Raw genomic sequence first — 22967 nt, forward strand, 5'->3', positions numbered from 1 at the left:
TCCTGCCAGGCTCCATAAGATGATGACTTGGGAACACCCTCCAGCTCCCTTCCCATCCTTACCAATCCCGTATCCCTTTTCACACTTGTACTCCACGAAATTCAGCTCCGAGGGCGGTGGTGGGCATTCCCCTTGCAGGTTCTCACACAACTTGAACTCCTGGGTCCACAGTCCCTCTTTGGTACAGAGGATGGGGAGCTAGGACACCAAAGGCAAAGAGCATCTTTATTACTGTTTACTTGATTCAGAATTGGGGAAAGGGGTCTGATTAAATGATGATGTTCTTCAACTTCTAGAACCTGGACTAAGAGATGCTATTGAGAAAACGAAGTGTGTTGAGAGCAGTGAATACAAATCATGTGAAGGAGTCATAGACAATTTTGCCGTTAATGAAACTTACCAACAATGTTTTCCCCTTTGGATATCAGGATATGATGAGCTCTTGATTGTAGCCCATGTATTCTGAGATACTTTGGGGAATTTTCCCAAGTAGGGTTTTTGGCATTGATCATCCCTACTATCACATAAATGCTGGTTGTGGCAAATGTCACATTTCCTTCAAGATGAGCATCATCCAGTGAATGTAATTCATGATTTCCCTGAAGGTATGCTTTGGCCTATCTACTAGAACGAAAACATCACAGTAGCCTTTGCTGTCTTCCTTTCCTCTGTGCATGTACTGGCTGTGGAGCCCTCAGCTTCTCACCCTCAATAGTCACAAAGAATGCCCTACCTAGAACAGAAAGAGGAGCACTAACTAACAAACCCAAGAAAATAAGATTTTAGAAATATAGATAACTCTCCTTTCTCTGGCTGCCTCCTTGGCTCCATACCCAGTCCATGTACACAGATGTGTTGGATTTCTCGGAGTCTTCGTTTGTGGCCTATTCATTGCACATCTGTTCTGCAGTGCTTACCTTCAAGTGCTGGACACCAACTTAAAGACATGTGCCAAAGGAGCCAAGCCATTGATCTTTGCCTAGGAAGTCTGCTCGACTTCCTGTCTCATGGATGTGTGTGGTGCTTGAAAAGATTCTAAGACAAAATTGATTTTAGTCACACAACCACGATAAGACTGTGGTTTTCATTTGAGACCTCTTGTGCCAAAATCCTAGGGAGGATAATAGTCAAACAACACTTTGAGCTTTGCCGAGGAATTTGTGTTTCTGTTCAGGACTCTGTTCTGCTAAAAAACATATAAGCTAGCATTCCTAGCCAAGTTATGTCAGTGGCCATGCATGAGATGAGCCTGCATTACCAAATGAGGATCCCAGAACTGTTTGGAATGTCCCCTGGTGCCTTACTCATCAGGTTTTTCTTCTTATTCCAGAGGAAGTTCTGAACTTGGAAAAGAATGTTCCAAAAACATGGTATCTTCTATCCCCTTGTGAATAATATCAACACCCTTGGTTGTAATCCCAATTAGTAAGGCCCTGTCTATTGGTCCTTTCTGGGATAGAAGAATCTTTGTTGGGATAATTTCTGCTCAACATTTTTTGTCATGGTCATCACGATCAGATTATAGCCTCATTCAAAACCAAGTTCAAGGATCCTTCATTACCTTCGCACTTTCCTGGTTACAGTTGAGCACACACTGGCTGTCCAGGTTGAATCCATCACTGCATTCGTACATGCCTTCAAAAACAGGAGCAGGAGGTTCACACACTACCGGGGTACAGCTGGCTTGTTCCCACAGTCCACTTTCCAGGCACTGTATCTTCAGGAACTTGCTGAAGAGACATGAAGCAAAACAGCCTATAAGAATCCCTCAAGGAGTCGTGGGAAAACTGGATCCTCAGCAATATGAGCCAAGCATTAGCAAACAGGCAGGGGCACATGGTCCTGGCCAGCCAAATGTCCCACCACACCAGTCCAGTCTCAAAGTCAAAAGGCTAAAATAGTGACATTCATGGATTAGCAGTGGGAGTAGGTGTTGCAGAGTGACACTAGATGTATTACTCTCATGGAAGTTGGGTAACTAGTGCAGCATCTAGATTGCCTATAGCTGGGGTTTCTTTGAGATGTTCATTTGGAGAAGTCTCACATCTAAGTACCCTGGGGAATGCCAGAAAATGTGGGATACAGAAGAGGTTATCACACACACTCTCAGGGGATGAATCAGACATGAAGTGGGGATCATCAGTGCTGGAATGGTGACATAATTGCTGAAGTTGCCAAAATGTTTATCTCTTCAGAGAAGAGAGAAGGTGCAGCAAGATGAGTGTGGTTTTAGAAGAGACCCCACCTTGCCTTTGGAAGGACTAACCTCCCAACATTACTGCAGCTGCTCTGATTGTTTTCAAGTCCAGTTTTCCTTGGAAAGGGGCCGAACCTTTCATCAGATTCCCCAAAACAGATACAACTCAATGCAGTCCTGGAGGAAGCACCCCTCCTTCCCACGCACAGACATGGCCTCCAACCAGACAGTGTCAGAGGTAGATGGGAATCCAAAGAATTAGGGTTCTCATCACCACAAATTCTGTTCCACTTTGCTTCTGACTCACTGCAGTTTGGAGGTGCTTTCTAGTTTTCCTGTTTTAACATATCCACCCGATTCAGAACACTACTGGTTATAGATAAGCTAGTGATCCTAAAATATAAATAACCCTGTGGCCATTGTCTTTCTCAACCACATGGTAGCCTTGAAGTGCTAGTTTTTAGTGTCGTTTTAAATTTAAATATGTGCACCCTCCATTCATGCTTGTAACTTATACCTGTCAGCTGTTCCCCGTGTGCCCATCTCTCACACCAATATGGGCTTATGAATGTCCACTTGCCAGTCTTTCCCACTAAATTAGAGGCTTCCAGAGGGCAGAAGCTGTGTCTTATTCTTGTTTTTTTTTTTTGGGGGGGGGAACTAAAATAATATCTGGCTTGTATTTGACTTTAAATAAATATTAGTGAAATTGATCATTGAACCGAAATTAACAGCATCAGACCCATTGTAAGACATATCACATAAACTGAATCATAAAAACACTTCAGATAAAATGGTGTTTCTAATACCCATTTTATAGACAGAAACACATAGAGGGATGTTAAGTTCCTTTTTCAAGATCACATATCACAGAATGCATTTGATTTCAAATAATTTTAATAATGAAATATTTTAAAAGTTGGATATTTTAATAGTATTTACTTAGAAATAAGTGGAGTATTTTATTTGTCACTAGTTATTTAAAGCCTTCCCCTTGTTTTCAGAAATATTTTAGTTTATATATATGATTTATGACTGGGGTTCTTTAGCACTGTAGTCCATGTCAACATGTATCTACTGTTAATAACAAATAGCATTTTCGTCTGTATTTCCCTTGTTTGGGAAAAGATTTATGAACATTACTTATTTGAATCCCCCAAAGAATATTTAAAGGTACATGTTATTATCCACCTTTTAGAGAAGACAACTGAGACTGAGAGAAACAAAGGTTACTCAAAGACCCAGTGTAAAACTTAAGGCAGGATGTGGACCTAGGTCTGTCGGCTGATGAAGCTCAGGGTCCCTCGCTGTGTCAGGATGGGGCCATTCCCACCTTGCTCTATGGTTTGCTGAGGTTATTAATAGCATCCCCATCCTGTTGAACCTTCCAGATATTCTTTGTCCCAAGGCTATATCCATACATGTGGCAAAAGAAGATTCATTTAAAAAAACTGAACTGAATGATAAATGACATATAGAAAAACACCCCCATCTTAGTATACAGATTGAGGAATTTTTACATGTGAATACAGGTGGGTAACCATGGCTCAGGTCAAGATACAGAACATTTTCAGCCCCTTAGAATTCTCCCTTGTAGCATCCCCCCAACACCTGCAGCACACAGTATTCTGCAATACGCTTCTGCAGCATGGATTAGGTTTTCTTGCTCCTGAGCTCTATACAAATGAAACAGAACACTATGTATTCTTTAAAAATGGCTTCTTTCTCTCAAGGAAGGTGTCATTTTAAAATGTCTGCTCAAATCTATTTTCAGTGAGGGGTTTGCAATTCTTTTAACTGTAATAAGATTCCCTCTGTCCCTCTCCTAAACTGGATATTTGTTCTTCCTTCACACTACAGAGTTTAAACTCTCCCAGGGACTCTCTCCTTTCTACCTACCACCTCCACCAGATGAAATCCTTCCTCTACCTCTGCTGAATTGACATCCCCCAGCTGGAGAGAGCAGGCAATACCGCTGTCACCAAGGGAGAGGCGAGGCTGTAAAATCCCTGCATGTCAGCATGGTTATAAAGGAAAACCCTTGCTTGGCCAGGATGATAATATTTTTACTTCATGTGATATTTTTCTCTGAATTGGTTGGAACACTTCAACCATGGAAATAGTCCTTCTTTTCCTTGCCCAGAGTGAGGAACCATTCAAGAATGCCAATTTTATATATTTCTTTGCCAGTTTAATAACCTCAGGGGTGAGGGCAGACAGATCAAGCTTGGATGAGGAAGAGTGAGTTTGGGTGTTTTGGGTGGTACCCAGACCATGTGACAGGCCCTGTGCTGAAACCACTGGCAAGACTGGGAGGGAGACTCTTACATGGTAGAAAGAGAAGCACCACAATTCACCTGGGGTCTCTGGGCCAGAGAGGGGACAGCTGGGAGGAAATGAGAAGAGGCTGAGAGGAGTTTTCTGATTCCTTAGAAGATCCAGTTTCCTTTCCACAGTTGTTCCTATGCCCCCTCAATTTCATGGAGTCTCCTTCCTCATAGTTTCTAACCCCCTTGTGAAGAGGATGGTCTTGTACCAACATCTCTCCAAAATCCTCTACCTCTCTCCACTTGAGGGGTGCTCTGTAGGTCCTATCCTCAGTCTTCTTCCAAGGCATCTAATTGGTTCCTCAAGGTCCAATAGCAAGGGCTGTTTCATTCTGCTTGATGCCCACCTGCTGATTCTTAAGGTCTCAGTCTTGAGACTCATGATATGGAGCTTGGTGCATGAGTGCCAGGGCTTATTCTGGCCATTTTGACCATATCAGGAAATCAGAGTGTCTTAGATGGTTCCCGGTTTCAGGAGGTTTGATTTCCTTCTGCGGCTGCTGAAGGAGACTAAAGTCTAAATCGCACCATTGATATTGTTCAGCTACTCAGAACTTTGGACCAAGTGTTTGTGCCCCCCCAAACTCCTCAACTCATGTGGTAAAATTCAAACCCAAAGGTGATGGTACTAGGAGGAGAGTCCTTTGGGGGGGCATGAAGATGGGACTAGTTCTCCTAGAAGAGACACAAGAGCTTGCCTTCTGCACTCTGTCCTGAGAGGGCACAGAAGAAGATGGATATTGCGAATTAGAAAAAGTGCCCTCAAATAAGGGGTCTGCCAGCACCTTGATCCTGGCCTTTTCGGTCTCTAGACCTGTAAGAAATAAATGCTCATTGTTTAAACCACCTACTCCATGGTATTCTGCCATAGCAGCCCCAACTGACCAGGATGCAACCATGGCCCTATTTAGATCTCCAGCAATGCTATAGCTGCCTTCGTGTTTCTTCCAATTTGGTGATGTTGAAAACTGGTCTCTGACCCTCTTAAGATCATTAGTGAAAAAACCATGGTTCATTCACGGTGGCCCAATCCCTTAGATAATATGTATAAGTCAGGAGCCAAGAGTTTCTTTAAAGGTATAAAGTAAATGGCTTTGCATCTTGAAGATTTTGGTGTGTGTACGAGGCCAATGCAAGACAGGCCCTTACCAGGACAGAGATTCCAAGACTTTTCTGAAAGCTCACTCCAAGTATCTTTTGGGTAACATATTCTTAATCCCAGTGAAACAAGGGAAGCTAAATTATCTCATTTTAAGGGCAGGAAACTGCACATTGGTAACCAAGTAGGTGAGCTCCCCAATATCACCTAGCCAGTAAGTACCAGCAAAATCAAGAATAGATTCCAAAGTTTCAAGTTGCAGCAAAAATACCTCAACCTTTAGACCAATGGTTTGCAAGTGAAATTTGTTAACCAGTCCCATCAGAATCCCATAGGTGCTATTTAAAAACGTAGATTGCCAAGCCTATTGGACCAAATCCCCTGCCTCATTTTTTTTTTATATGCAGTCAGGTTGGTAAACCGTCTACTTCTTCCCATGCTAGTGAAAATATGCCCCAAGTGAGAAAAACAGAGATTCAAATCAGTCACCCAGCAAGTCATTCACTACCCTGTTTGGTTTTTGCTAAGTCCAGCCTTTGGGCAGGGTTGCTAGCTGGGCAGCCTCACTCTCTGACTTCTTACTCATTCTGCCACTGGTAGCATGAGGAGTTCGGGTTAGGGTAAGGCTTGTATTTATTTTCCCTCTAACTTCTCCAGACAAATCACCACTATTTCCAAGTTAGAAGGTGCTTTTTCCAATTTCCAGAACTTGTGGTATCCACCTAGTGCTGAAAATCCAGCTGTACTTTTTCTACTTTTTACATCATTGCCAGAAAAAAAGATCTTGTAATCAAAACTTGGCTGCAAGTTTGATTGATGTTGCTTAGAAGCACACATGAGTCTACCCCATTATTTTATCACTACTAAAGAGTTTTCAAAAGAAATATTTATTTTCCATTAGAGAAACAGATGATTGGTTGAGTCCAAGAGAAGTATGTCTTTGCCAATCCAGGGCATCTGGTGTCTCCAATGGGCAGTCCCTCATGGATAATAACAATAACAGAAAAAAATATTGAGCACTTCAGAGAGTCATTGTATAGAAGAATGTATATCAAATAATTTTATCTCAAGCCCACCCTGTGTTATAGGGACTACTATCATCTGAGTGCTCGATTCCCTTCTCTCTACATATGCTCCTCTTCCTTCATTCCAGCTTAGTCAATGACACCACTACTTATCTTGTCACTCAAAATTGAAACTTAGGTGACATCCCTATTTCATCCTTTCTCTCAATCTTACTTTTCCTGAGTCCCGTCTGATCTAATGTAATCCATCAATTTGTCCAGTCACTGTCACCTCCCAAATATCTCTGGAATTGTCCCAATACCTCCACATTTCCACAGTCACATATGTCACCATGAGCTACCATCTCTCACTTTCCACCTGGACAGCACACTTGTCCTCTGGCTCTCTGTCCATCTAGTCAGCAAGTACCAACTGGAGAAAATTTTCATAAAAATAAAGAAATCTATTAGATTGTGTCATTTCCTTGTGTAGAACATTTCAGTGGCTTCTGCTTGCAAGAAAAATAAAAATCTGAACTTTTCATGTTAGTCTGTGAGCCCTGCATGGTATGACCTCACTCTCTGTCCCCATTCCATGCCACATTCACTTTCTTTAATGCACTTCACACACTCAGGATTTAGAATTCCAGATACAACCCAAGATTTTTCCTTCCATGGGACTTGAGGGCTACTCAATTGTGCTACTCTCTCTGCTTGTGATCCTTTTCTTTTTGTTATTCTCCTGTCTAGCTCCTTCTCTTTCTTCCTATCAAGAATAATTTTCACCACCCCAGAGCATCCTTATTTTATACTTATAACTGCTTTTTAAGTCAAAGCATCTTTGTTCCTTCCATAGAATGTGTGATCTATAATTGTTTTGCTTTTGGCTTTTCTCATCTCTTGCCAGTCTCCTGTTACCAAAATATAAGCTTGGTGACCTTATTTAGTAGATCTTCAGTGTCCAGAACAATGCTTGGGATATAATAGGTACCGATAAGTTTTGGTTCAACCAATGAATGACTTTATTTCATAGGTGAAGTAAGCAAGGTATAGATAATTAAAGTAACTTGCCTGGGGTTATGGAAATGGTCAGTGTGCTATGATGAGTCTGATATCACAGCCTATATCACAGGATGAAAGCTGTGGTGACCCTAGAAATGGAGCTGCACATACCTTACCTCCCCTTAGTGCATTTGTGCAGGTGCCCTACCCTCAGAAGGAGATGAAAGGAGAGAGGCCAATTGCATTATTCCTATTACACAGATTAAGAAATGCAAGTATTATCCAAAAAATGTTTCTGCATATAAATTGTATCAGAAAATAATATCAAACATTAAACTTTCACCATTTATTTAAAAAAAAAAAAGCAATGGAAGTCTTAACTGGTTAAGTGTTTGGCTTGACACATGGCCAGTTTCTGAACTGAAAATAAAGAACCTCTTTGCTCAGCAGATGGACTGGACAGTTAGCACTCACAGCGGCTGTGCAGAGTGGCAGTGCTACAGTCATCTGGGAGCTAGATAGAAAGAAATTGCAGGACTCGCCCCAGGGCGTCTCAATCAGAATCTGCATTTTAAGACCCTAAGTGATTCCTAGGCAGGTCGCAGTTGGAGACAAACTGATCTAGACCATTTTAGAAGGCATAGTCCTCTAACCCACCCCAAAGAGAACCACCAGCACTTCCGAGCCCCACGCCAGTGTTCCTCTTAGCAAATTGCAGGCCTGGTTTCTCCAGCCACCAGTATCCTAAAAGAGGAGCAGGCAGACCCCAGACCTGACTAGCCCATGGCTGCTTGGAGTGGTCTGCATTCTCTGCCCCAGCCCTTTCCACTAGGCAAGAAGTAGCATCAGCCAGGCCACCCAGTCCAACACACTGGTTCTAGTCTTCCTTTTCACTTTTACTCAAGGAAAAAACAAAACAAAACAAACAAACAAAAAACAAGAGGTCCCATACCAAACTCTTTTCTATATAATATACAGCTGTCCATCAGAGTGAAGAGCGAGTTACCTCCTGTAAGTGGGGACTATCAGTTCTTCATCCCACTCCTTGCTTTTATCTTTGGACTTTCTGCTGCTAAATCTTCATCTCCAGGTTGGCGGGTACAGTAACACCCTGTGCCCCAGGCTGAACCACCTAAGCTCAAGTTTAGGGTCCCTTCTCTGTCTTCCACTGCATTGTCCTCCCAGCCTTTCTCACTTCAACATCAGCAGCCCTTGCTCTATCTCTCCATGACTTTCTGGTCCTTTCCGCATATGACTGACAATAGTTTTCCCTACCAACATGTTCAAGTTACTCCCTGGACTGAAATCAATCTGAAGCTTCTCCAAGGCATGTGATTTAAACTGAAACACATACTACATACAATTTACTCCTCAGATCCTACTATCAACTCTTATCTGTGTGTGTTTGAGAAACTGTAGATTTCTTGGCCTTCACCATTTTCACCATTAAATTGTTTGTCCATTCATACGTCCATTCAGCAATTATTCATGAGTTGCTGGTGTATGCTTGTTCATTGCATTGGGCCCTGCAGTTGGAGAAACAAATGTAAATACTACAATAGGGCCAGAACCCATGGGAGCCCAAAAAAAGTGAGGTAGCAACACTGCCTACAGATTGCAGGGTGTCAGGAAGGGGGTAGTCTGAGGTGGTTCATGGGTACAGAAGGAGAAGGGTATGCCAGGCAGAAGGAACAGTGCCCACCGGAGCCCAGCGGTGTAAAGGAAGCACAGGTTCCAGCCTTTGCCAAGTGTGAATGGAGAAAGGTGTGTCTGCCCTCCTGGCTCTTCTTCCTTCCCTCGTGTAGTGGGGAAGGGTCAGTGCAGGGGACAGCCTGGTGGGGGTCCAGTAGGACAAAATTCTTACAGAAAAGGGTAATACACTGTGTACACTCATTTTTAGAGAGCAATTTCTCTCATTTGTGAGAAATCCCTTGCCATCTTGAAAAGTTTCAGTACCAATTTTTCAGTACAAGGATTCTTCCAGGTATTGCTGTGTCCCTAGTCCAGCTCAGTCCGACTCACAGGTGCAGGCACACACCCACGCTCGTGCCCAGAGTTGACAAACCAGCCACTGCCGGTGTTTCTCTGTGGGAAAGCACAGACATTGGCATGGTCCCCACTCCAGAAGCACAGCAATGAGACCTGAGCCCACTAGTGCGTTGTCAGGGCACCTGGAAAGCCAGCATCCCTCCCTGAGGACGAGGACTGCACACAGGTGTGTCCTGTGCCTGCCACACTCCTGACATCACAGCCCTCGATGTGGGGCGAAGGGAAGAGTGCTGGTCAACATTTTCCTTGCCAAGTGCCCTGCCCAAAGAGGAAGAGTGAGAAGTCATAGGGCCCTTGGCAGGAGTGTCAGGGCCCTTACCAGTCCCCTCATTAGAGGCGAGTGTGTCAGAGTGGCTGAGAGCAGATGCAGTAGAACCAGGCTACAGCCCTGATAGCCAAGGAATCCCTGACTTGGAATCCATTACTTGACCTCTTGTCCTCAATTTCCCCATCTGCAGAATGGAGATAACCACACATCCCTCAAAGCATCATCAGATTATGTAAATGGTTGTATTTAAAGTGTGTCATAAAAGGAATGTCCCACAAAAGATCTGCTCCCTCACCAAGCCCACTCCAGTTTTCTCTGTGTGCAGAGCTTGGGGTACTATCAGTATTGCCACCCTACTTATTCTTCAGTTTTCTGCTGTCCCAGAGTCTCCCATGTGACAGTTGGGCCTGGCCCCACCCCATCCCTTCAGAACAAGGCAAGGTCACCATGAACATGCTTCCACTAGGCTGAAGACAAGGTGAGTAGAGCCTTCCACGTGGGGTGGGGGAAGGAAGAAAAGACAGTGTACGTCTTACAGGGAGTTTCATGATAAGGTACTGCCTTGCTCAGGGTCAAAGGTCACAAGGAAACCTGTGAGTCCAGCAGTAATATCTGAAGTGAGGGTCTTTGTGCCAGTTGCCAGCCCTGCACAGCCTGCAGCCACAAGTTGGCCTGGACCCAGGTGTGTTTGCATGGACAAGGCTCAGAGCGGATGTTCATTTTGGAGCCAAAAAAAAGCTGTAATAAATTAGCTTAAAGCTCACATTACCCTACGATGGCAAGAGAATTGAAGATTCTCAGGATAAACTTTGAATATATTTACTACAAACACTAATTATAAAGCCAGACAAAGTCTTAATGGAAAGAAAACAAATTCCCATTTCTCGCAGATGCAAGAATGTACACAGATATTAAAGTGTTTACCCTTCTTGGCAAATTGTAGATAGCACAGGTGAAGCATAGGCTTAGCCACTACTCATTTACATATGTGTACAATGTTATGACTCAGAGCTTAAACATTACCTTGATTATTTTAGTAATTTTTAAAAGTTGTAAATCCATTGTCAAATGTGTGGTAACACATTTGCAGTTCATTAGTTGAGTCTTATTTTTTTCTTCCTATAGGAGGATAACATCAATTGTATCTCAGAAGTTCTTGAGCTATTGTTCAAAAAAATTAAGAACCAAAGTATCTGTAACATCTGCAGGACATGCCCTGGTGCTTCTCCTTCCAGCCCAGTCTGATTTGCCCAGTCTAACTTTTGAAGTATTTCCAGCTCTATCTTGCTTTTTTTATTTCCATTTCTTTTCTCCCATGTCCCTCTTTTTTTCTTTTCATCGTCTACTTGAAGCCACTGTAGCACTTGGATTACTCACTGGGTCGACAGTGACATGATTTGAAACACACAGACAGGGCTTTGACTCGGGGAGGGAAGTGTGTGTGTGTGTGTGTGTGTGTGTGTGTGTTTTATTATTTCATGAAATTTCTGTTTTGATGTGTGTGTTTCTTTTATTGGCAGAGGAATAGATTCTCCGCCATCTGGTAATTGAAGACCTGTACATCCCACAGTATGTGCCAGTTCCAGTCTTCCTGGTCTCTCTGTTCTTTTTCTGAAGTACAGGAGGTAGCCACAGCTAGGAGCCATCAGCCACTGGTAAGAAATGTGGCCGAGCTGTCCTGTTAAACATACCAGAAGAATGCCAGGCCAGCAAGTTATTTCACAAGGGGTGTTAAGCTCCTGGAAGACATGTTGGTGCTGATGGTGGTGACAGTGATGATGGTGGTGGGGGTGGTGGTGGCAGTGGAAAACATCAGAAGTTACTGCTGGACTAAAACTGAATATGGCCAGAAATTGTGCTCAATTCTTGTATCTATTATCTCATTTAATCTTAACCAAAAAACCTGTAAGTGCTCCTATTAGCTCTCCTTTGTAAATTAGAATAGTAATGTTCACTACAGATCAGTAACTTGTTCAAGTCAAAGAGCTAAGAAATAGCAGAATTGGAATTCAGATTGAGATCTCACCAAGCCCAGAGCCTGTATGATTACTAAGCCAGGAGATAAATCTTAGACTGAGTCAGCAGTTTGACTGAACTGCCTTCTTCAGAAATTATAGGGAAGTACTTGATTTTTAAGCTCAATTCTACAACTCTCAAATATTTTTCCTAACTTTCTGTCTTCAGAGGAGACATAGATCTAAGTCCTCTTGGGTGTGAACAGAGAATGATGGACCAAAACCTATCTAAAAAGGAGAATAGAACTTTGGCTGCCCATTCAGACTGGGAGCTCTCCGAGAGTCACTCTAAGATCACCTTCAGCATTTCCTACTGACTTCATGCCTGGGTGGTATTTGTGTTATCATGATCCTGGCCTTTTTTTTTTCTAGTGATAATAAGTTGGCTATATATCACTTCTCTCCATCGTGTGGGAGCAAAGTGTTAGTTCTTCTCATTAGCTGTGCTGTTACAGAAAATAAAATACAGACTTTTTGAGCTAGAGAACACTCAGACTTTATCTTACAAATGTGGAAAAGGAGGCTGACAGAAGTGAAACGATTTCAAGATCAAAAGCCATGTTAGCCAAGAGCACAGGCTCTGGAGTTAGAGTGGTTTTAGCCACAGCCTCACCATTAATTGGCTGACCAATCAACAGGGGGTCATAATCACATCTGAGTCTCAGTATCCTCATCTGTAATAGGGGATAATCATATGCTAAAATGGATTATAATATGCCAAATTATATATTATTGTGTCACAATAGATTATATTAGTGCTAAAATGTATTATTGTCATGAGAAATGAATGGGGTTATATATGCAAAATACTTGGCATATGGTGAACGGTGGTGAGGCATCCACTAATGCAGGGCCAGGCTTGGGCTTTCTGACTCGACGCCAACGACCTTGCTGTGGGTTAGCGAGGTGTCTAGTGTGCACACCCAACTCCAGACCAGCCCTGGTTCTGCCCCAAGTCAGAGCATTCTCATGCTTGGTTGGTGAATGCCTTCAGTGGAGCCAGCCTAGCTCCACTGAAGGCATTCACCAACCAAGCATGTGATCAACAGAAAACACAGCGTGAGGCCTCCCTATCTCAGTCTTGATTTGCAGATGTGTTTTAGAAGGTAAGTAGAGGTATGTGCTTTGGGAAGGCCATACTGTGGGTAACATCAGAAAAGATGGCTACATCCAATTACGTTCAAGCAGCTCTGTCTACTCCAGCATCTTGCAGATGGCATTTCAAATGGCATGTTGAAGGAGAGGTTGCCTGAACAAAGCTGGATGGCTGGAATAGTTTAGAAGTTAAATTCTCAGCCTTGATGAGGTTAACTTAAAGTGTACACGTACAGATAACATGTCATAAGAAAGAGGCCACTGTGGCCAGGAAAGATAAGGGAGAATAGGAGATGGTGCTTTTGATAACATATAAGTCAAACACATTTATGTTAGCTTTCTAGGAAGTCAGGCTAATGAAAGAACAAAGGAGTGATTAATGAAAACCTGTATGTGGAAGCTAATTGTCCAAGGGGAAAAGGAGGTTTGAGTGTGTTATGTGCTGCCAAGAGGAAGGTGTACCTGCGACTATAGACCCTTCACAGGCTCTTTGCAATTCTGTCCTTATCTTTGTTATCTTCAAAAGAAATCATTCCCAAAGTGACATGGAAAAATCTGCCAAGCAAAAGAACTCTTACACTAATTTTGGGAAGAGAAATTTTTTTACTTCATTCATTTATTGGTTAGGAAGTCCAAAATCTCACCACAATAACGTCTGAGCAGGTACGGAGTTTCCACTAGACCGGGGCTTCTCTACCCTGGCTGTGCACTGGAGTGACATGGGGGGCTTTTCAAAACACTGACTCCTGCCTGGTTCTACCCCTGGAGACACTGATATACTGATGTCCCTGAACTTGGGATGGGTTAAACCCAATAAGCCCTTTATAAACTAATATATATATATATATATATATATATATATATATATATATATATATATCCACATAGCACTCAGGTTCCAGACAGTCACCCTCCTGGGCTCTGGTCATGGGGCTGACAGGAAGCCACGGTGCCTACCACAGACTGCTAAGTCAAAATTCAAAACTTGAAGTACAGTTTCTAATGAATGCCCATCACTTTTGCACCACGGAAAAGTCAAGAAATCATAAAGTGGAACCACTATAAGCCAGGGCCCTCTGTTGGCTGGGGCATGAGCTGGACAGCAGGATTTTAAGATGTCCCTGGGTGATCCTCATGGGCAGCCAGGTGTGAGGACGGCTGATGTGGTGAACTGAGAGCACTGGCCTTCCTCTGTTATTATTAGCTTGTGCTCATCAAGTGTAAATGTCTATGGGTAAATGAAATTAAAACTGTCTTTGGAGAAATGACCATTCCTTCTCTGATACTGCAAAAATTACTAGGAGAAAAGCATATGCATAAAATTTTAAAGTTTTCTTTCCCATTAAAGCACCTGAAATAAAGATCTCTACCAACTCAGATGAGAATCTGTCTCTTTCTTTTACCATCATTTTGAAATTAACTTTCACATCAAAATCCTACCCTGGGTTTTCTTACGAATGCAGTGCTTTCCTCCATCCACACAGTATTTCCTGAGTTCCAACCTGTGAGCACACTGAGTATTGGACACATAACGTGAAGCAAAATATTCATGATCTATTGGAGAATGTGAAGGAGCAACGGGAACACTGGCAGTCAGCGGGTGGTGGATGTCACTGAGGAAGATCTGTTTGCTGTGCAAGTCCACAGAGGAGCTGTTCCTACAGTCTGGGGCATCTGGTAGGCTCCTGGACAAAAATCATACCCATGCTAAACACAGGACAGTAGAATTGGTCAGGCAAAAGGTCACTACTGGGAAGAGCTCTGGGCAGAAGGAAGAGCTTGTGGGTTGGCCCCGAGGCATGCTCCATAAAGCTTCTCAAAAGGAGCAAAAGAAGTTCAGTAGCTGTGAAGCCCAAGGTCCAGAAGGAGTGTGTGGTGCTGGAAAGAAGTGACCCCAGGGAAGCAGTGAGAGCTAAGAGAGGTAAGCAAGGCCCACACAGATCACACACGACAGGAAGCCATTTCCTTTTAAGCTGTTTTCCCTGTCTAAACGGAATGGCAGAGAGGACGCTTATTCAGTTTTAAGTGAGCAATACCATAATTGAATTTGAGTTTTTTGGAAGACATTATTTTCCTTCAAATATCACATCAGAAGTGAAAAATGATAGTGGCCCATTATAGAGAAGTGGCAGCAGGGATAGGGAGCTAGGGATATATGTGAGTCAGTAAGATAATGACACTCGGTCAGAGTTCATGACTGATGAGGGCGAGAGATACCGAAGAATCAGGTGACAGGCCCCAGGGCTCCTGTCAGCCTCGTGGAACACAGATGTGCAGATTTGCAAGAAATTATTAGACGGGCATAATTATCCAAAGTACATATGAAGACATGAATTGGGTGTCAACCTACTTTATATACAAACAGAGACATGAAAAATCATGGTATATATGTGTAATAAGAATTGTAATAAAAAAAAAAACAAGTACACGTATAAAGACATGAATTGATGTGAACATACTTTATACAAAGATATGAAAAACTGTGCTCTATATGGGTAATAAATACATTCAGCTGTCATGTATTTTAAAAAATAAAATCAATAAAAATAAAAAAATAAAAAATAAAGAAAATGAAAAAAAAAAGAAATTATTAAGTGGTCTGTTTTATGTAGTTAAGAATTTGGAGAGACAGCTGGGATGTCCCAGTGGCCACATCTGCAGGCATTTGGCCTTACAGCCCTCAGAGCTTCAAAGGCAAGAATCTATGGTGGCAAGTAAGCATTTAGAAATCTTCAGTATGTGAACCACAATCCATCTCTCAAAATTACTTATGTCAAGACAGAAAAGAGAACTCAGAGAAGCATCAAAATGGAAGATATGGGCATGGGGGGAAGCCAGGTAAAGAAATTGACAAGAGACAGAGAGGAAGAAGGGGAATTGGGTGTGAGATGGAAAGGTTGAAGGAGGGTGTGGCCCACAATGGTCTTACAAGAGCCTGCTTCTGTGTATTTTTCTTTTAAAATGAAATGAACAAGGGGGCTTGGGCTGTGGCTCAGTGGTAAAATGCTTGCCTTGCAGGTGTGGGGCCCTGGGTTCGATCCTCAGCTCCACATGAAAATAAACAAATAAATAAAGATATTGTGTCCATCTACAACTAAAAAAAGTATTTAAAAAATGAAACAAACAAGAATTAAGACCTGGCATAGTATATGCAGTGAACTTCAGGGTTGTACAAAATGCTTTCAATACATTACCCAACTTTCAGTCTCAAAACTGTTTCCTTCATATGATGAATGTGAAAACTAAGACCCAACACAGATGTTGACTCTGCTGCTCAGAGTCATGCCAACCATCAAGTAATAGGGCTTTTCTCCACACTACATTGTACAAATGCATAAAATTAGCATGTCCCTGCTCTCTCTGGATTGATGCCCTGCCTGCTTTTCTCCATTTCTTCTCTTCCTGCATGCAAGTCCCAGGAAGAACTTAGGGCCCCATTTGTACAATGTTGGGCTTTTCCCACATGGGAGAAACAAGGCCAGCACAGTGTGTTGGGTAACCACAAGTGGCAAGGGACAGTGATTTACACCCGACTTGCAAACTTCTGATTACCAATTCGTTGCCTGCTATGTAAACAGGTGTAAACTAAGATTTAATCAGTTTACACAGCACAGTAAATAATTTAATCTCTCCTTAGCACAGTGCTGGCAAATGTAAATGTTTAAGCCAACACTGATGCTGATGTTGCGATGAAAGTGTCCAGTTTCACAGCCAGAAAAGCTGAGTCCACATATGGCCTTCAAGTGCCCCTGCCTGGGGCCAGGCAGAACAACCAGAGCTCTGGGTGAAACCTCATTTTCCCCAACATAGAGCTCAGCTATTGGCCCAGAAAGCTGGCAAACACCTCTTGACCCTCAATTCCTCCTGTCCTGAGACATTATTGACCCCTAGATCATTCTTCACAGCACTGCTCTGCAGAGATCCCAGGGACTGCTACTATGTAAACAGGTAGGCAAGAAGAGAGCGGGGAGAAGCCGCAGCCTCAGGCTCTCTGTAATACCATTCTCACTGGAGACTCCCTGGGTGCTTCCTGCCTGGCAAGGTGTGTCTATGCAAATAGCACCTAGATCCTAGGAAAATCACCTGCAGATGTGCTCTCGGTTGTCAAAAACTATTCACTGCACCTGCTGGAGTCCCCTGCTGCAGAGGGTGCCACTTCCTATGAATTTTTCATCAGTGTGGCTTGTGTTCCAGTCAGCCTGGCTCTTCACCTGCTGGACAGGTGGGGAGGATGCCTGCTCTCTCCAATTTGAGCCTGAGCTTTTTCCTGGAGTGAAAGGCCCTGGGAAAGGCCAGGGCTCCACAGGCCCCAGACTAAAATGGTAGTCCCATGGGAACCAGGCAGTAAGATAGTAAGACTCCTGATTTTCTTCTGTCCCCTTAGAGGAGTCAAGTTTGCATCTCCTGGCATTGTTGGTATGGTATGGCTGGGCTTTGTTAGTTCTTGAAAAAACAAACAAACAAACAAAAACGCTGTGAGGTCTGGGGTTGTGGCTTGCATGTGTGAGGCACTGGGTTCAATCCTCAGCACACATAAAAATAAATAAATAAAATAAAGGTATTGTGTCCATCCACAACTTGAAAGAAAAAAAAAAACTGTGGTCAGGCTTTGAATTAAATCCTGGGTAAGAAATAGATTTAATTTCTTCCTGTGCTTATATTATGAATGATAGAGAAAGAATACCTATTACTTCCTAAATACAAGGAGTTTCTTTTCTCTGAAAGCTTTTTGTTGTTGCTTATTTTTTATTTGTTCAGAAAAAGCCTCTTTTTCTGAAACTGTTGAGTAGGTGGCTCAAGCTGGCCCAGTGTGATACTCATTATCTCAATCCTCAACGCATCACTCTGGTGTGGGTGCTATACAAAATTTACAAAGGTGACCCAAAGAGTTAGGTAACTCACCTGAAGTTCCTCAGCTGGTAAAGAAGAGATGGGGATCTGAACCTCAGCATGACTCTTAAAGCTCTTCTTTTAAAATTATGCCTTAAAGCTTTGTTCTTTCTTATCCCCCAAGCCTGTAGAGGAGGGCCCCCTGGCTATGGCTCCAGGAGTGAGCACCCATAAGGTTCAGGGAGGAGAAAGTGGAAATACCATAACAGCAATAATAACAGCTAAAATGTGTTGCTTGTCTGTTTTAAAAATAAGCTCCCTGTTTTCTATTACATGCACTAATTCAATGCATCTCTATATCAGCTTTATCAGGTAGCCTTCATCATCATCTTCATTTTATAGATGAGAAAACTAAGTTAGAGGAAGAACCTTCTGACCATTATGCATCTGGTAAGAGTCTGGATGGGGACCAGGCCAGGCAGTCCCCCTGCCCCTCAGTTGTAAGTTGACTGATAGAGGCAGTGCAACAGGTGACATGCATGACAGGGGGGCCCCAACACATGATTGCAAGGAAAATGGCAACTAGGGAACACATTCTTCAAAAAGCACCTGGATGAGACTGGAGTCTCCTACGGAGAGAATATCTGTGAAGAAAACCCAGAAGGTCACCTGCCTTTGTGACTGGAGAACATTCCTGTTCAGGGGAGGAGGGACTGTACAGAGACCAAACAGGGCCAACAGTGGGCAGCCAGGGGACTCTCTGTGATTTCCAAAGGAAAGTTCTGGGATTGGCACATGGGGAAGAGGAACAAGGAGGAAGGGCAGGTAAGACTGAAGGCCCTGGCACTGCCACTTACTTCCTGGCTTTCTTCTCCACACCCCCTTCCACGTAGTAGCCGGGTTTGCACTCGTATCTGCAGATGCTGCCCACGTCGTGGCTGCCCTGGAGGCAGTGAGGCAGCAGCAGGTTGGCATTGGGTATAACAGGGGGAGCCTCACATTCCAGCTTGCAGTGGACTTCGGGGAGAGACCAGAGTCCATCTTCAAGGCAGGTCAGCCACGGGCTGAGTCCTGGTTCCAGGAAAGAGAAGCATAGTGTGCTTAGAATGGAGAGTCCAAGAAGATGGTAATAGCAGAGAGAATGAAAACCGACCAACGTGTTACATTATTCAACAGACACAGTATTCCTTGGGGAGCGGCATCTCTTGTTACCATAGGACAAAGAACCAGTGTGGTCTCTTATATAGAACAGAGGTCACATAAACATTTGAACGAAAGAAAAGCTATCAACCAACTCTTGACTTCCCTCCCTACTTAGAGACTATAAAAAAACAGCAATGACAACATGAAAATCATGCTCGATGACATTTTTACAGTGGCTATCAATGCCAGGCACTGATTTAAGCCTTTTACATTTGTTAGCTTGTGTAAACTTCAAACCTCAAATGACCCTATGAAATAGTCTGTTGTTATTACTTCTTGTGCAGAGGAGGAAAGTGGGGTTCAATAACTAGCCCAAGCTTAAAGGGGCAGAGTTAGGGTTTGAATGCAAGCAGTTTGGAGGCAGAGTTCTGTACTGAAACACACTGCTCAGGCCTCTGTGTCATTCTGCTTTTCCAGTGCAATCCATGGCTAAGTAACATCCCCAGCCCACCCGAGACCGACAACATCTGCATCTCGCAGAGGAGGGCCTGAAGTCTGCATTCGTCACAAATGACATGCCAAAGAAGCCCGGTGAGGTAAAGAGCAAGGCACGGGATCAGTGAGAGCAGGTTCCATCCCACCTTCATCTCTAATTAGTGGTAATAGTCAGGGAAAAGTGACATAACTGTGTTTGTCTCATCTAGAAAATAGAACAAAACCCGAATCCATAGAATAGCTGCAAATTTTAACTTTGAACAAAGGACCAAGAAAGGAGGTGCCCTTTGGGACTTTTTCTGTTATCAGGAGGGGGTGTCACCATGGAGCAAATGGGAAGGGTGTGGGGATAAAGCAGAGAGCCTCAAGCTACCCCAAAGAGTGAGGGACCAAGGAGAACTTGCACACAGCTGCTGGTTGACCAGGCAGTACCTTGGAGCTTGGCTGGTGGGACACAAGAGATGGAGCAGCGTCTCAGGAAAGAGGTGCCCTCCGGGCAGGAGAAGGTGGCATAGTTCACCAAAGATGAGTCAGGAGTGCCACAGTCGAGGGCTGCACAGCTCACATCCTGGCTCCAGTGCCCAGAGGAACATGTGAGCAGAATCTCCTTCTATAAACAGAGATTTTGTTTCAGCAAATTTCCAGTGGTCATTTGTCCAAACATTTAAAACAGGTAAAACTCTTCTGCCTTGCTCCCTGTTTCTGCCTCACTGTTTTTAATGTGATGCTGACAGGAGCCTGTTGCATATCAGAGGACCATGAAGTAGCAATGCTCCTCCAGGCCATCGTGATTGGCTATCTCCCCTTGATTTGCCAGATCTGTTCTCTGCCTCGGGGACACTGACCAGGAACACTGGCCCCTGTGGACTCCCTGCCTCTGACTTGTGCTTGGTTCTGCCCTAGTATGCAGTGGCTGAAGGTTGGAGAGGGAGAGAGGAGAGGAAGCCTCATGTTTAATCCTCCTGCTCCCTCTGACAGAGGGGGTTGCTCATCCCTCAGCTTCCCCCTTCATACAGCTTCTGCTCCTTTTCCCTATGGATCCTGTTGCTCCCTGCATAACCTTTTAGGCCTAAGAGTGACAGCTGAGCCCCTTTATCCTGGGAAACTGCACCATTTCCTATGGCCTCCCTGTATCCAGCATTAAATTCTCTCGAAAATCCCACTTTCGAGCATATCAACTGATTCCTTTTGCCATACTTATTAATAAACCAACTGAAATTATTACTGAAAATAACTACCTCCCCTGAGAATGGTGCATAGTATCTAAAAAGAGCTGACAGTCAAAGCACACAAGGTACCTTGTGGTTAACTGGAGAGTCCAGTCATTTCCTGGGGGCTGCTGCTTCATGAATAAGTATGAGTGAGTGCCCACAAGGGCGCAGTCCTGTACTAAACTAGATGATATCGAGGAGCTAAAAATCCACTGGGGGAGCAGATTGTATGTTAAAACAGTGGCTAAGAAAGTTTCTAAAGGAGGAAGAATGGAAAGAAGGAAAAAAGGAACAAAGAAGTCAGAAAGGAAGTAAAGAAGGAAAATGCTAAGGATTTTGTTGTTGTTGTTATAAAATACCCCACTACCTACTTCTATATTGATTGGAGAAAATATGATATAAAGAATGCAAATAATAAAATATAAGAACTAGAAACCTGGAGTTCAGAAGGAAGAAAGCAAACATGTGAAAGTGAAGCCAAATCATATGGTACTGTGTGGGGTGGAGTGGGCAGCACACAGGGGCTGGAGGTGGGGCTGCCAGCCTTGGCAGGGAGGGACAGGCTGGGAAGTTCCCCAGAGGAAGCAGCACAGAGACTGGCCTTGACAGATGATAGAACTTTGAAGCAACTGGGGATGGGGGGTGTTGGTGGAGAAGTGGGTGTTGGGGGAGAAGAAGGTTTCCACAGCAGGGGGAATGAACATGAACCTGGCTTATTTGGAAAAATCACAGCCAACAGTCAACTCAGGAAACTGGGTTAGAGGAGACTACAGTGGCACCAAAACCAAAGGTCAAATGTGTGCCAAAGGTACCTGTCACCCCAACATCACCTCCTGGCTAGCTGCTCCTCCCTGTACCCCAATGTTTTCCTGTTGCCTGCTTGAAGAACCCAACTCAAAGCCAGACATATTTTTCTGTTTAGCTTCAGTTCTTGTGTCAACAAAGACCAAACATCCCCACTGTCTTGTGATCAGGAGCTGGGATTGTGTAATTCCCTTCTTTGGGGCAGCCTCAGGTGACAAGCGCTCTGTTGCTCACTCCACCCAGTGGCTGGCAAAGGCTGAGCTCCCAGCTTCCCCTCCCAGTCAGGTTCTGCCCCTACACACTTAGCCAAGAAATCTGGCTCAAACCACAAGAAGCCACTAATCATTTAAAGAATGCTCTCAAACATTGCATCTATTGCCTGGGTTTTCCCTGGCTTTGTACATTTTGCCTTGGATGGGTTCCTAATTTGTATGTACCTCAAATAGTGGATTTTCTTCTCTCTCCTTCTTTATCTACCACACAAGTGTATTCACTACCTACCTTTTTCCATTCTTTTAAATTATATCTTAATTTTATAGCTTTGCCTAAGTGGAGATGAATTAAGAACAGGTGACAAGTGCTCTGCCTTTTAACCAAAGCATTGGGGACCGTGAAGTTGGTACCTCAAGGTTCATTAAAATTGTTTCTCTCTAGGCAGAACCTGAACCCTCTGTAACTCAAGATTGTGTCTTTAAATTCTGATGCTCTTTAAGCAAGTGAAATGCTACTACTTGCTCATGACCAGCTAAGCAATCAAATGGCACAAAATGAATACCACTCCAATCTTCCAAACCATTGATATCTAACAATCACATTTTTACTCTTTTCTTGTGATAATAACATCTTTCCTCAAGCACCATCATCCTTTGGTTCTGTTTGAGCATGAACCTGGAAGGTTCCAAAGGATGATCATGATCTCTATCATGACCAAAACATGGCCATGTTTTCTACAGGTCTTTTCTATAGTTTTATAAAATCTCTGAAGGAAGGATGGAGAGCTAACTAAGCTCTTAGTTGGGAATTCATTACCATGCTTGAAATAATAGCAGCTGAACACTAGAGTGCTATATGCCAATCATTTTACTAGAAGCTTTTAAATGATTTTCAGCCAGTCATTATAATGACTCAAAAGAGATGAGTACTTTTTGTTCCAATGATTTTACAAATGTGGAAACAAGCTTAAAGAGATTAGTTTTATTTTGTTTGCTTTTATCCAAAGTTACATACCTAATACAGAGTGGAGCTGAAATTTCATTCAGATCTGTCCCTGGAGCCTGCTCTTAACCAATGTATTCCACTACCTCCAAAATACCTTGCAATCCTGGAACTGGGCTGAAGAGACTTGGAATGGGGCTTGTAGAAACGTAGGAAATTCAGCCAAATCCAGCACCATGGTGGAATCTCTGCCTCAGTAACAGATTTGATGCT

At 43.3% G+C, this 22967-nt stretch overlaps 1 protein-coding gene across 2 annotated transcripts in view; it reads right to left on the reverse strand.

Annotated features, from left to right (window-relative positions):
* The window catches only part of PAPPA2 (pappalysin 2), a 245141-nt gene that overhangs the window by 50421 nt on the left and 171753 nt on the right, over positions 1-22967 (reverse strand). For both annotated transcript variants that reach the window (XM_081299707.1, XM_081299708.1), the window contains 4 exons: positions 19957-20134; positions 18744-18957; positions 1562-1730; positions 63-198 (listed from right to left, as the gene is read on the reverse strand). In XM_081299707.1, coding sequence (XP_081155833.1) covers positions 63-198; positions 1562-1730; positions 18744-18957; positions 19957-20134 — 697 coding nt within the window. The remainder of the gene's footprint in view (positions 1-62; positions 199-1561; positions 1731-18743; positions 18958-19956; positions 20135-22967) is intronic.

Source organism: Spermophilus citellus (assembly GCF_964194105.1).
Source record: "Spermophilus citellus genome assembly, chromosome: 6".
NCBI classification, from domain to species: domain Eukaryota; kingdom Metazoa; phylum Chordata; class Mammalia; order Rodentia; family Sciuridae; genus Spermophilus; species Spermophilus citellus.